Below are 15,673 nucleotides of genomic sequence, written 5' to 3'. Positions count from 1 at the left end.
CCCGGAGTGCAACCGGTTTGGGGTCTGTTTTTGGCTTTCCTTTTTTTCTTTTTCTTTGACTATAATAATAATTGCCTAATAATCTTTGGAATAAGATTGCAAGAGGCATCTTGCAGAACGATGCCTTTTGGTTTAAAAATAAATCTAAGTCAAGAGAAAGAAGTTCTTATGTTTAGAATATATAAGTTTTTTTTTCCTTTAAATTTGTCAGGAATGATTCAAGCCATAGTTGACTCTATCTGGGTGTGAAGAGTGAGGATGCTTTAAAATGCTCATCTGCTACTTTTCATCTTTTTGACTATAGGAACAAAGTTCATGATAATCCCTTTGGGTGGGAAATGGAATATTTTTAACAGGCTTGTGCATGGGTATATGTGGATATATGTGTGCATTGGGATAGACACCTTCAGACAGGAAGTGAAGAATGGTACTTTTACACTTTCAGAATTATGTAAGGTTTAGGCCACAATAATACAAAGAATGTGGAAACACATTCCAGGACTAGAGACAACACAACAAATCTTACTCAGTTAATTACAAGACAACGTAAATATATTCTCAAATTACACAGGAAGTCAATTGGTTAAATAATTAAAGTCAGAGAAGAGATGTCCATTGTGACCTAGAGCTTGCCACATTACCTGAGGTCCCCACTTTCCAATGACCGCCTTCCTACAATCTATACAGCTCTACTGGACAAAATGGGCAACTCATTTATCAGTATCAAATACTGTTAAATAGAAGTAAGGCTATAGGCTTTCTGTTCAAACATAAGTTTGGATTTTTATTTACATTATGTGTTTACTTAAATGCCTTAGTACTTAGTAAGCATGTAAGGGTAAAAAAAATCTAATTCTTAAAATTTTATCTTTTCTGAAATTAAAGATAAACTAATTGCAGATGTTCATTTCTGAGTCTCTGGGATTGGGAAGCTTTCTCACACCTTGCCTTTATTTACACAAGTCCCTTCTGTGTCATAACCAGCTCAAAAGCTGGACAAGAGCCAACCAAACAGCCCCAAGCATGTGTGGGCTCGGGAGGGGGGGCATTCTCTCATGCCTCCCGACTCACTAACCATGTCCAGTTGTTGGCATTGTAATACATCTACCGTGGACTTTTCCCCTCTCTAGGCTTCACTCATCTTTATTCTACATTCTAGTTTGTGCAATCAAACCTTGAACGACTTTTTGGTGGATAAAACACACCAGACATAGTCATGTTAATGATTAAACAACACAAAAAAAGAGCAGTGAGCAGGCTCTGTTTTTAACATATTGGGTTAGTGAAGGGTTTAGAGATACTTCTGGAACAGGGAAAGCATGCCCACTGTGGCGCTGGCTTCTTCAGAATCCAGCCAGAAAAGGTGAGCCAGTGACACACACACAGCTGGAAGAAGTGGGGAACATGGGGGATACTGCTGAGCAGGGGGCTGCAAGACCTTCCAGGGAGCCTGCTGGGCAGGGGGGCTGCAAGACCTTCCAGGGAGCCTGCTGGGTAGGGGGCTGCAAGACCTTCCAGGGAGCCTGCTGGGCAGGGGGGCTGCAAGACCTTCCAGGGAACCCAAGCTCCACAGGAAGGTGTCCTCTGAGAGCTCTGTGGGAAAGGACTAGCTGCAACATTATGACTTAGTTACATTGGAGGACAATGACCCTAGTTGTAAAGGAAGAACTAAGAAAAACCTGTCACTTAGAAAATGCCACAATGAAGGCAGAACACTACATGAGATTCCTTTGAGTGTGTCAAATGGAACGCTATGGTGGTGTAACTGTCTTACACACAAGTTGTTTGGGATGATAGCCACAGATGACCACTGAGTACTTGAAATATGGAGATGATATTTTCATATTATTTAATTTTAATTAATTTAAATTGAAACAGACTTACAGGGCTAGGGAATGCCAGATTGGAATTTGCAGCTCAGAGTACACATAAACACACACTCACTTTACATACAAGTACATACATAGGCACATGCGTGTATAACACACACACACACACACACACACTCATGAAGATTCTCTGTAGCCACATCTGATAAAGTCTGAAAAGTGGCTCCAACATCCACAGAGGCCTCACCCAATTCAGACAACCCTCCTAATTCTGCACCAGCCTCTTGCCTTTGCCATCCTTGTTTGACCTTCACTGATTTTCTTTTCCCCCCACAGAACATTGAGACATTCCAATAGATCCAGTTCTGCTCATAATCCCACAGATGCCCACAAGCCACCAAGATGTCTGCATGCATTTGGTTCGTTTCTTTTCAATGGGCATGCTACATGTCTACACACATATCACTGACATATGGGTAGTTATGCGGCATGTTTCCCAGTATTTCTTCTAGGTACACTTGCATTGATTACCTCGGAAGTACTTTGGGCTTTGCCTTCTCAGACTGCCATTCCTTGACAAAGCAAGGGCTTCCTGTGTTACATCTAAATTTCTGTTGTGTGAGCAAATGACTTCTTACTTCACATGTTACATGACTTATTCCTTTCTCTTCCTGCTTATTGTTGATGTTTGTATTTGGAAAATTTAATATTGGTTCTTTTCAGTTTTAATTTATGTGCTCTTACTAGATCGTTAATATGAATAACTCATCTACGCATAACTTTACAAACTACTGGGGATAGAAACAATAGCAAAGGTTTACGAATGTATATGCATACATTTCTTTATAAGTACCATTTACTCTGCATTCTTTTAAACACCTACAAATTGAAAATAATTTTGCTCTCATTTAATATTCTTTAATAGAATCATCTATCCTCCATATGAAGAAAAAGGAGGGGGAAAACTTAAAAAAAAAAACAGAAAACAGGAGAGAAAAGTTTCTGGAATTTTCTATGAGAAAGACTCGGCAGGTGTGGAGATGGTTCAGAAGAAGAGCAAGACAGAGGTAGGGTGAGTACATCAGAAAGGCACAGTGACGGGGGGATGTAGCAGCAGGCTCTGAGACACATTCACAATGTTACATACAGCTGCTGGTCTGCACAGTGCTCTCTTTCATCCCTAAAATGATGTAAGTAAGGAAAATCTTTACCTGTGGTGCCCTGCATAACGTGGGCCACGGATATGGCCTATTCCTCGGCACCCAGGAGTAGGACATACAGCTTGACCTGGAAGGATTTTCACGTCGTGTGCCCCTTCAGGAAGTAAAAGAACATAGCCTCAAAACTCTTGCTGAAAAAGAATTGGAAAGCCTAAAAGATGCAAATGATGTTAACAGAGACTTTACCAATTAAAACAAATTGTCACCCCAAACACTGAGTACTGTGATGAATTATAAAAGTGATGTGACAGAGCCTATGATGGCTGTGATAGATACCACTGCAGCATGGATAGTGTCAGAGACAGGAGAACGAACAGGCATTGTGGAACATTTTTAAAAAGCAGATACAAGAATGCTCACTTTTTTTTTTAGAGATTAGTAATGGCAAAAGCTACACAGCCACAAGCTGATGACTGAGTTCCATAAATGTCCACAACCAAGCCAGTGAGTGGGGGGATGCAGACCCCAGCACTTTCTCCCTAGCCAAGCTCCTCAATGTGGCTGTGAAGACAAGGCAAAGAAAAAACCAACTTCATACTTCACCTCTCTCCCTCTTTTAGATAACACTATGCTGTACTATTGGACTGCACTCAACTGGCCAGGCCTGAGATGACTTATGATAACACCCAAATAAGACAGCCTCTAAAGATGAACGGGGCTAAATCCCCAAGCTCAGCTCTGTATTTGTGCTCACAACATCCATCTACACCTGGACATGTACACGCACACACATACACACACACACACACAGAGACACACACAGAAACATACACTCACCATATAGACACACACACACACACACAGAGAGAGAGAGAGAGAGAGAGAGAGAGAGAGAGAGAGAGAGAGAGAGAGAGAGAGAGAGAGCTCATGGAATGTTGCATCCTACTCCCTCATACTAATCTAGGAGGTATCTCTTCAACACTATGCTTTCCTTCCCATGCCCAGCTCATACACTTCTACTTCAGGCTCAGCAAGCTTCCAGCTCCCCTCACCACACCTGGTCTAGACCAGGATTTCCTCATCTCCTAGCTCTAATGTCTTCTGGATGTGTGTAAAGACACTCTCCCCACAGCCCTCTTCAAGAGGTACTTCTCCGGGTACCCATGTGAGAGAAGTCAGTGCTGCTGGCCCTTCCAGTGTCACTCAGAGACCTCCTGCCCCTCATATTCCCAGACCACTCTCCCCAATCTGCCTCTCTCACTCTGTCAGCCAGGGAAGACTGACATCCAAATCACCGCGGTTCACTTGATTCTGTTTCCAGCAGCTGGCCCGGGGAAGCTCAACGCCTCCCAGGACTTCCTGTCCATGTGTCGAGCCCCACTGCTCCCAATCACTAGCCTCATCTCAGTGTCTTCTTCCCTGAGCCACCCGGCTGCACAGAGTGGACCTTGTTGGGACTGCTTCGTCCCCCCCTCACTGAAACGGCAGTCCAGCTGATGATAAAAGCATTTCCCTTTAGTCAGCTCGCTCAGGAGTTCCAGCTGCTGCTGCTGCTGCTGCTTTCAACATCTGTGGAGTTTCCAGGCCATCTCTAGTTCCCCCGTCAGTGCCCTCTCACCAGAAGCCAATCCCTCATCTAACTCAGGACCTAGCAACTGTTCTTTATACTCTACTGCAAATAACTGAGGCTCTTTGACATTCGATCACACCTAGCTATGGGAAGGGGAACCTTGGATCCACTCAGTCAGACTGCTCCCTAAGTGTGTTTTTACATAACTACATTCTCCTGAGAGGGAAGGGGGGGGCAATAATCATGCATAGTGCTGACTGTGCAAAATCCTTCACTGATGGCTGGGCTCTGGCTCTCAGTGGCAGAGAGCTTGCCTGCTGCCAACTGAGAAAACAAGGACCAGTGGACAGGAACTGTCCTCTTCTGCCTCTGTCCTCATGGCCACTTCCCTCCCCCCTTTCCACTGCAATGCAGGGAGCATTTGCTTCTCTCCACGGCAAATTCCCCACCATTTTTGTGTGGGCTCACAGTCTCGTTCTTCAGGATCATTAGACTATCACATTGAATAGCTAACAAATATTCAAACACAATCCAGCCCTATACATTATATAAAGGAAAATAAAAACAGAAGCAATAGACCTCATAGTCCTCTCTCTTCATGGCTATTCACTTTCCCCCCTTCACAGACAGGTGCTTCAGAGTGACCTCTGTTGCTCTCTCTACTTCACTACTCAGCACATATTAACCTATCCTCCTTGGTCATGGATATTCTCAACACAGGAAACCTATTTCAACTATAAATGAAACCATTTGTTTGATGTCTGTTTATTTTGTTAGATTAGAGGCTATTTTGCCTCTGTGAAACCAATATCTAGCCTGACACATAACTGGCCCTCAGTAAGTGATTATAAATGAATTGGGGGTTAACAACCTAGAGTTCTTCCTGTGAGGTGCTCATAGGCTAGAAAGAGGCTTACCTGTAACCAAAAACTCGCAGCAGCACAGAGTGATTATATTGCATGAAAATACTAAGCAAGGCTGGGTCCCATGCCTGCTACTATTCAAATAAATTTAAACATCCCATATATTTTCATTCCATTTACCAGACAATAGAAAACTGTGTCTTAGATACTCCTTGACTTTAAAACAACCCAAAGGACAAATAGACAAAAACAGGAACCGTCTCATCTCTGGCAAGGCATAGATCTTAGGTACACAGCAAGGGTTCACCTAGTTCTTGCCTCAAGGCCCCCTGAGGTAAAACCCCTAGTAAAAAACTGCTGCTCCAAGGAATTGTTCTTAAAACAAACAAATAAAAACTAACTTTTAAACAAACCAGAGGGTCTGATGCTTAAAAATTATTAAGTCCTTAATTAAGAAATATGCTTTGACCATATTGAGTAACTAAAGAGATCTAACTTATAGTAAATAGAGGGATATGTAAAAGAACAAATGAGAATACACACAAGACTTCTTTCCATCTTCAGGACATCTCAGAGGTCAAAAGCAAGCAAACAGAAAACATTTCCATCATCCCAGATGCAGCTCAGTGGATAACACATCATATACAGGAAATGCAACTTAATATTATTTTCTGTGATATTCTTACACTCTGGATTAAGTTATAGTGTAGAGTGATATTTTTAATAGTTGTCCAGATGTTTTTGTTTCCAATCCCCGAAGGGCACCATATTTCTCTCCTTGTGAGAACTGTAAGAAGAGGCATGGCCAGGATGATTTGGAAGAGGGTTATCACATTAAGACCACAGGGGAAGATAAAACAAAGACAGAGTGAAGAAGAATATGAAATAAAAATGCATTGAACCGCTGGGTGGTGGTGGCACACACCTTTAATTCCAGCCCTTGAGAGGCAGAGACAGGTGGATCTCAGTGAGTTTGAAGCCAGCCTGGTCTACAAAGTGAGTTTGAGGCCAGCCAGGGCTGCACAGAGAAACCCTGCCCCCCCCCCCCCCACACACACACAAAATGCATTGAGCTTAGCACTTCCCCACTGAGTCCAGAGTGATGAAGGGTTGGGGGTCAACTCCATGGAGAATTAGACGGAGAGTCATCTGTCAGGAGAAAATAAAAACCTGCAAATTCTGTAACAATTTTCATCATTGACTCTATGATTAAGGTACCTATGATGTGTTTTTTTCCCACAAAATGATAATTTTGCCAAAAATATCTCACTGGTAATTGGATATTTAGAAGTATAAGTCTTTAGCAAAGTTTTCTCTGCTCTAAATTGTTTCTCCAGGGAGATGGTCCCAGACCTTGTCACCCTTTCCTGGAGTTACCTTCCTACTTTGCTTTGCTGACTTCCTGGCTGGCTTTGTTGGAGTGATAAATCTCCATATCTAACTTGTCTCCACTGTGTCTCTGGCAGCCATTCACAGAGTGGCTGGTACAGGGCGGCAACTCTCTAGGTGTGTCTTATCAATAAGTACTGATAGTAACAACTGTAGTGATTATCCACAATGCTGGCTGGGTAGCACTTACCACAGTGCTGTGAATAATCACTGCTTTATCCTCATTCAGTTCCAGCCTCGGAAGCCAGTCTCTGTCCCTCTAACTACTATGAGCCACTTGCCATGTCATACAACACGAATATCTTCTGCTTTACTAGAAATCTAAGGTGAAAAGCTCCCTCGGGCATGAACAAACTGAACAGCCAGGGTATTTTTACAAAGATGAACAGAAAACATTTGTACAAAACTGAAGATGTCCCAATGACAGGGATACCCCTTCATCTTGCAATGAGATAAAATGGGACCCCAAGTTTCAGACACTCTGTGGTCACCATGATACTCAGGCTGCCTACCCCATATTCATACTCCCCTTCTTGGCTAACTTTTATTCAAGGTAACCATGTGCCCACCTTTTGGCTTTCCTACAGGCAGACATGGTCATTTGTCCTTTCTGTCAATAGGACCCGTGCGAAGGGTGAAGGGGAGGCAGCCATTGCTTTCCTGTAGGAAGATGGGAACTCCGTGAGGTGACAAATGCAAGGACAAGTGCAAAAGCATTGAGGAAGGAGGAGGCACTGAGACACAACTTTGGCCCAGAACATCAACAGCTTTGGAGCCATCACCAGAGATCAGAGATCACAAACAACCCTCTTTGAATAAACGTCTACAAACAGATTCTGCAGTTCAAGCCACTGAAAAAATATTAAGCTAAAGTAGCAATTCTGTTGTTTTTCTCTCTTTGTTAAAACCAAGCAATTTCCCTTTTTATAAAAAAAAAAGAAAAGAAAAGGTTAGATCCATTACCACATAAACATGATATGATGGAAGCAATCAAAGCAGAATCAGGAATCTAGATTGTACTGATTGCTAGGAAATGGGAAAGGGAACTGTCCTGTATTTCCAATTGCCCTTCTTGGTGTCTGAGTGATATAATCCACTTCGCTATAATCCACTCTGAAAAGGCTGGGCTTAGCAACCAGAATGGGTCAGAGACTGGGGCCATCCTCCCCACACCCCAAAACTGGCCACAGCTGCCTCTCGGAAGGCCACTTGCTTAGGAGTACAGAAAACCCAGAAAAGAGTGATGTTAACTCTGAGGACAACAAATGAACTCAGTTCATTTAAATGCACATCAGTCTAGATAGAACTTGGCCGGCATTAGAGAATAAGGACCAGGATGCAGCATCCTTATCCTTTTATCACCACTGATGACTCATTGCTGAAATTGCATGCACTTAACCTAATTCCTTCAGCAACTTTTTGTAAAAACACAGCATTAGTACTCAGAGGTGACACCCAGTAGAGGATACACAAACACTGCTGTTTGGAAAGGTAGGCAGATTTAAATGTCACTGATAACAAGTGAGGATACTTTATCCCTTCTTGGTTTAAAAATAAGGATAACTGTGGAGGCTTTCTTTGTTCACTTTAAGGAAGATCGTGCATGTATTATTTGTCTCCCAGTATTCCACATTCTCAGGATATGTCACCGACCAAACAGAAAGGACTGGTCCTCTTGGAGCTTAACTTCTGTTGTCGTAAATACAAGAAACAATCAGGTCAAAGGATGGACATGATGCCGGACAGAGAGGGTGGCATTCAGGCACATATGGGAGAGCAAGGAAGAGAAGGTGACACTGGCGGTGGGATTGTGCCTTAAGGCAGAGCAGCCAAGGTCCTGCAGGTGGTAAGAATGTGAGCCATGATGAAACCACAGAGTTCCTGAAGCACCAGGACAGAAAAGAGGGTGGTGAGTGGTGATGTGGTCGAGATGGAGTCTTCCTTTTATTCTGGGATGGACTGGACAGACTGGAAGTGCCACATGAAAAATGAGTGGATGAGAACATACCCACTGGGCTCCACCCACTTCCTCTACTAGACCAAACTTACACAGGCTTTCAGTAACCTGGCCAGCAGCAAACTCCAAAGAGGCAAGGCATGTGAGGCAGAGTGGATGCTGCTGGTCCAAGGGTTGAGATGGGATTCCTGGGGACTTCACGCCAACAGACAAAAGTCTCAGGACCACAAACTGAAAATGCTTACAGGTGGATGCAGAAAGGGGACAGAAAGGAGGCTGAGAGGGAGGCCAGGAAAGAAAGGAGACCTAGAGGAAAACACTGGAGAATCACAGAGGCGGTGCCGAGAGAGAGCCCCTAGATATCCCACCAGCTCCAGGGTTTGGCAAAAGAATGATTTCACAAAAGATGTGAAGGAGAGTGGTGGGGGAGAGGAGAAGTTTGAGTTTGAGAATTTTGTTTCAGGATTTCTTATATAGGAGGTGGGATGGAAATAATCACAAAAGTGAGCTTATTGTCAAAATATTATTATTATTTTCTTGTCAGAGTGATGATAGTTCTTTAGTGGAGAATAATATTAGAAAAGCCCAGATGTAAGAGGAACAAACCAGGACAAGGACAGCAGGTGAGGGGAGAGCTGCCACATCCTTTGTGGCTATGATAAAAAATCTCCACTGTATCTCCTCTAATCTCAGCAAAGGCAGTGAGGTCAACAGTGAAGCAGGGGAAGGGGAGGAGAGAAAAATACGCTACAAGTAGAACTAAACTTGATAAAATAGGCCATTCGTGTATGCAAGTCCTTTTTTTCAAGTAATTAAAGTGATATAGCCTCTATTTGAAATTAGAAACAGTTAAGCTAAATGCTGCTTTTTTTTAACCCACTGTATCTAAGATATTTACTTGTAGTCTGCAAAGTTTTAATGAAATAATTATCACTCAGTGTGGGAGAATGCAAGTAATAAGCATTATCTATCAAACTGAAATTATAAGTCAACCATACTATTCTCTCCTGACTAATGAAATCAGAGGTGACCAATGCCTATTGTACTAAAATAATTTCTCGAGCAGAAGGAAGTTGAGTGACCAAAGACCATGTTTGCTTATCTTAAAGTTTCTAAATGTCATGTTTTGATATGCATACAAAATGGGAAAATAATGGGCAAGTGGAACTACAAAAAGAAATTTTTAAAAATTCCCTAAAATGTAAATTTTATATTTCCTTGATAATCTAGGGGGGAAAAGCCCTTGGAAAGGTAATCTAAGAGTCCTGTAACACAGGAAAACATTCAGAACTGTGAAAATCCTGAGGACCAGAACCTGCAACAGTGATTTCTCACATAGCAAAGGGAAGGAAAATGCATAAATATGATTTCCCAAAAGTCCCTTCTACAGACCTGATGGAACTTCCTAGCACCTAAGACAAAAAGAGGGACCTCGGGCTTTATTTATTATTTAGAAGGAGTAAAATGCCACCTTTCTAATGAAGATCAGGCAAATATTTTCTTAACAAAATTATAAAGTACATTTATCATATATTAAGCTATACACAAATGATTAATTACACAAAGATCCCTGAAAAATTTGGTGTGGTGGATAAATAAGGGCACTGAACTTTGATGAAAAATGAAATGTTCTGACTCAGTACCTGAATGAACCTCTTAGACTGGGCTGTGCACTTCAGGGGCAGAACACTATAGACAATGCACATGCAAATGTGTGTGTGTGTGTGTGTGTGTGTGTGTGTGTGTGTGTGTGTGTGTTTGCATGTGTGTGTGTTTGTATGTGCCTGTGTTTGTGTGTTTGTATGTGTGTGTGTGTGTTTGTATGTGTGTGTGTGTTTGTATGTGCCTGTGTTTGTGTGTGTTTGTGTGTGTGTGTGTGTGTGTGTGTGTGTGTAACTGACATATAAATGTAATGACATTAAAGAGTAAGGGGACATTACAGATTGAATTGGAGACATTTCTCCATTCAAATATACCACGATATTCAAAGTAAAGAATTTATACTGCAACTTATTATCTAACTAAATACACAAAATTATGCTTTTGTTATTAGAGAAGAGTATAGACCTTCATGGAAATGTTTCTAACCCCTTCAAAAAGCCAGGAGGAAGGCCCTGCTGCCGCTGTACAGCTGGGCAGACTTGAGTGGTTTACTTGTGCCGGTTCCTTACAGACAGGGCTCTGCACTACCCATCACATGTGTGCTTTTCAAATACTTCTTCCCTTTCTGCAGAAAGGTTGCCTCTTGGTCATCTTCCTTGTCTGCAGAAACTTTCTTACTAGATTGCCCCACTAGTTTGTTTCTACTTTTGTTACCTGTGTTGTGAAATCCAGAAGCTCGCTGTTAAAATTGATGCCAGAACCAGGCACACAGCATGCCCGAGTTCTTAACACAAGGGAGATTAACGAAGAGGACTTGCCAAGGTCAACGCCAGCTGAGTCTGTGTAGTGAGTTCCAGGCCAGGCCGGCTGCATAGATATAGCTTGTCTCAAAGCAAAGCCACAAAGAAACGAACAAACAGACCAATGTCAAGGATCTGTTTCCCTATGCTTTCTTCTACAAGGTTTGCAGCTTTAAGTCTTAACACTTGAGCTGTTAATATATTTCAAGTTAATTTAAGCATATAAGGGTCTAGCTTAATTTTTCTCCATGTGGAAAAGTTTCTGATGGAATTCCCCCTCTCTGTATATGTATGTATATATAATGTGATATGTATATATACATATACATACATACACACACAAACAACAAAGAGGTACTATCTTATCCCTTTCAGTCTAGATATCTTTGATTTTTTATCCTCCACTGATTTCTCTGGCTATGTCTTTGAGCAATATGTTGAATAAAAGTGTTGACTGCAGGTCATCTCTTTTTGTTCCAACCTCAGTATGATCTCAACTGTGGGCTTGTCATAATGGTTATATTATGTTAAGGACCTCTCGTTCTGTATCTAGTTCTTTAAGAGTATTTTTGCAATCGAAGTATGTTGAATTTTGTCAGAAGCATTTTCTGTATCTACTGACATAATCACCTGGTGTCTATCCTTCATTCATTTCATAAAGTCCCAAAGTTATTGATTTGTCTATGTTAAACCCATTCTTGAATCTAGGGATAAATCTTACTTAAGTGAGCTATTGGATTCAGGGTGGGTTTTTTTTGCCATTTTGTAGAGATGTTTTACATTTTTGTCTATCAGGAATTATTGGGCAGCAAACTTCTTTTCATTTCTTTCCTTTTGTCCAGTTTCAGCATCAGGATGAGTCTGGCCTTGTAAGATGAGTTTGAAAGTGTTATCTCCATTTCAATTGTATATATCATATACATTTATATACAATATACGATGTATACATGTGCATATATATGTGGATATATATTATATGTAGATATATAATGTATGTAAATGCACACACATACAAAATGGCATATGGACTGTCATTAGTTCCTTTTATTCTTGGTAGAACTCACAATTCATCTGTGAAACCATCCAATCCTTGGCTTTATTCACTGGGAACAATTTACGAATGATTCAGTCTCCTTATTTATTATTAGTATGTTCATATTCTATATTTTCTCATGATTTAGTTTGGGTGGCTTGGCTCCCTCTACTAATTTATCATGTAATTGTTCATGGTTGCTCCTTACAGCCCTTTATATCTCTATGGTATCAACTTGAATGTATTCCAATCAAAGGCTTGCCTTTTTATTTTTTCAATTAAAGAAAAACAACTCTTAGCTTCTTTGATCTTCTTTCTTTCTGGGCCATTTGTCATTTAGTTCTCTGGTATTTATGTCCTTTCCATTGACTTCTGGCCTAGTTTATTCTTCTTTTTGCTATTTATTCATCTTTTGAAAGTTCCTTGAGGTGTAAACTCAAATTGCTTATTCCAAGTCCTCCTTTTCGCCTGATATATTCATTTCTATAAAATCCCCTCCTCATACTGCTGCTTTGGTGCATCCTATAAGTTTTTGTTTCCTGTGTTTACATTTTAGCTGGTCTTGAGATACTTTTACTGACTTCTTTATCTCTTCTTTGACCCATTGGTCCAGAAAATTATGTCAATTTTCCAACCATTCAAGTTGATACCACAGAGATATAAAAGGCTGTAAGGAGCAACCATGAACAATTACATGATAAATTTGTAGAGGGAGCCAAGCCACCCAAACTAAATCATGAGAAAATATAGAATATGAACATACTAATAATAAATAAGGAGACTGAATCATTCATAAAAAGTTCCCAGTGAAGAAAGCCCAGGATTGGATGGTTTCACTTGCCATTATTAATTTCTAGTTTTATACTACTGCAGTAAGAAAAGATACTAAAAGTTATTTTAATCTTTTAAACATTTGATTTGAGGTCCAACATAGCATGGATGCTACAGAGTGTTCTGTGTGCACTTAAGATATAGTCTGCAGCTGTAGAATAGAATGTTCTATATATGTTCAATAGGACTTGGTCTATAGTGTTATTCCAATACAATGTTCCTTTGTTGACTTTCTGTTTGGATGAGTCTATCCAAACAGACAATGAAACACTACGTGTGTGTGTGTGTGTGTGTGTGTGTGTGTGTGTGTGTGTGTATGTGTGTGTGTGTGTGTGCTTATTTGTCCTTGCATTTCTGTTAACATTTATTTATATAACATTCAAGATTACTATACATTTATATACATACAAGTTCACCTCAACCATTTGTAGCTTTAAAAATAGCAGGTGTGTTCATGCACATTAAGGTGATTAAATATCTGAATGCAACCTAATTGAGTTTCCACATATGTGCAAGCTCAAGTGTACACAAGCAAATATGTGTACACACACACAACATACAAACACACACACATACACACACACACACACACACACACACACACACACACACGAAGAGAGGGACAGAAAGAGAGCTATTAAATAGGTCCAAGTTTGAATGGATTCTATCAAGCCGTGGAAGTCAGAGATGTTCACATTCTTCCTGTTTCAACATGTTTTTCAAGTATGAACAGTCTCCTGAACTCCTGATGTGTTAGTGTGTTGAGGTGTGTGAGCTTGCCTGTAGTCTGCCTCTCAGCTCTTTCTGATGATATCACCTTATCCTCAACCACACCCATGGTCTCGTGTGATGGCTGGAAGCAGCCCACTCTGCCGAGCTTGCCGAGATGTGCTTCCCACTGACTGTGACTAGACATGCTTTGGTAGCACTTGCTGAATTTAGAACCTAACACTGGGAAAAGCTGTGGAGTCGAAGCTTAGTCTGGTTTATTGGATTCTTTTTTTCTGGTTGTTGGTATTGTCATATCATTTGGTGGGAGGTTACATAAAAGATTCCTCTTCTATTCTAATGACTTCCATCACAAGACAAGCACATTGCAATAAAAAAAAAAAAGGAATGATGACTTCAAAGTAAATGATGGAAGATGTTCCTGTCAATCTAGGAAACATAAACTGCACATTAAAGAATGAAAACTTACATAACCACATTTCTTTTATTCTGCTTTACAATTTGTTAGGACAATAAAAGCTTTTAATGTGCAGACAAACAGTAGAGCGAAGCAGCCTTAAGGAGAGTGGAGAGGACCTAAGGGAGCTAATGTCTTGTAGGAGAGGAGCCACAATGCAGAATGAGGGATACGTTCTTCGCAGCAGCATCTCACCCTCACCACTGCCATAATGACCTTCACCTCGTTGGCACTTACAGAAATAATCTTGCATATAGAAAAACTGTGTGAAGGTCTGAGTGAAAGCAAGCATAGCAACATTTTTCAGAATGCTATCAGATGTGTGAGTGAGAGCAGGAGCCTGAACTGTTGGGGTCAAGTCTAGTGAGTCCTATCGGAAATGGTCAAGTGGTTATGGCTGTTCAGAGTAGTTCTGATTTTGTAAATACATGAGCCCTGTGAGTGTCTCAGGGAATGTGTCTCAATGGCTATCACAGCTGGATGGACAGCTATCTGAAGTTACCACCCCAAAGATCTGTGTGGTAAATATCACTTCTCATAACTATAGGAGTCTGTGTGGAGCTTACAAGCTTTGCTAACAAAAAAGAAATTCTGAATTTTACTTTCTCATTTCCAATGAGTATCAAAGCATACCTGAAAAAAGTAAGTTGAAAGCTCAGAGTTCCTAACTATGCTACACAGTTTTTGGTTTCCTAAGTTTTTCTCCCCAGTGTTCTCTGGATCCTAGGTTTGTTTAGTTTCAACTTCTTCGTTCTTGTTTATTTAAAATGCCGAGTGAACAAAACTCATCACCATGATACAGTTCTTTTCCATATGAAAAACATAATGTTTCTTCTCATTAAAATATTTCCTTCTGTTTATCCCTATGGGTCATTTAAGGGTACATCTATTTGTAAAACAAACTGTCAAGCACTAGTGACTTTTTCTAATACTACAGAAGATAAATGAACAGAAGGCTCTGCAGGAGATTAAACATCACTCAGCTTGCCTTGAAAGTGACCCTAGAGTTGCCCTCCCCTGCTTCCCATCCTCCCAGTTGTGAGAGAAGACACTCCAGTCACTGAGAGGATGTCCTTTTGTTTGTTTTATTTTATGTCAGCACTAAATATTAATATGGGCAGTAGTCAAAAAGGCCATACAATTGTCTTTGTGTCTCAGAAAGTCATGGACGTGCCAGGCTGGGCAACAGTGTGTGGTCATGAGAGAGAGGGGACTCATTATTCTCTTAATCCATGGTTTCCTGGGGGCAGAAATTATGTCTCATGGGAATTTGTATGTTCTAGAGTAGCAGTCAATACAGTAGATACATAAAGTTTATCCATCCTTGAGTGGAGTCACCAGCAGCCAGTCAATGGCTCTGCCCAAGAGGCTTCTGTTATTTCCCTGTAGGGGTATGATCCCTGATCAAGCCTCACTCCTTTTCCCTGGAAGGTATTATACTTTCTTAAGATTA

General features: G+C 40.9%; 1 protein-coding gene across 3 annotated transcripts in view; it reads right to left on the bottom strand.

Annotated features, from left to right (window-relative positions):
- Window positions 1–15,673, bottom strand: part of L3mbtl4 (L3MBTL histone methyl-lysine binding protein 4) — a 410,639-nt gene that overhangs the window by 161,267 nt on the left and 233,699 nt on the right. For all 3 annotated transcript variants that reach the window (XM_076549829.1, XM_016008230.3, XM_076549830.1), the window contains one exon: window positions 3,041–3,143. In XM_076549829.1, the coding sequence (XP_076405944.1) occupies window positions 3,041–3,143 (103 nt within the window). The remainder of the gene's footprint in view (window positions 1–3,040; window positions 3,144–15,673) is intronic.

Source organism: Peromyscus maniculatus, chromosome 13, assembly GCF_049852395.1.
Source record: "Peromyscus maniculatus bairdii isolate BWxNUB_F1_BW_parent chromosome 13, HU_Pman_BW_mat_3.1, whole genome shotgun sequence".
NCBI classification, from domain to species: Eukaryota; Metazoa; Chordata; class Mammalia; order Rodentia; family Cricetidae; genus Peromyscus; species Peromyscus maniculatus.
This window is presented reverse-complemented; position numbering and strand designations above follow the sequence as displayed.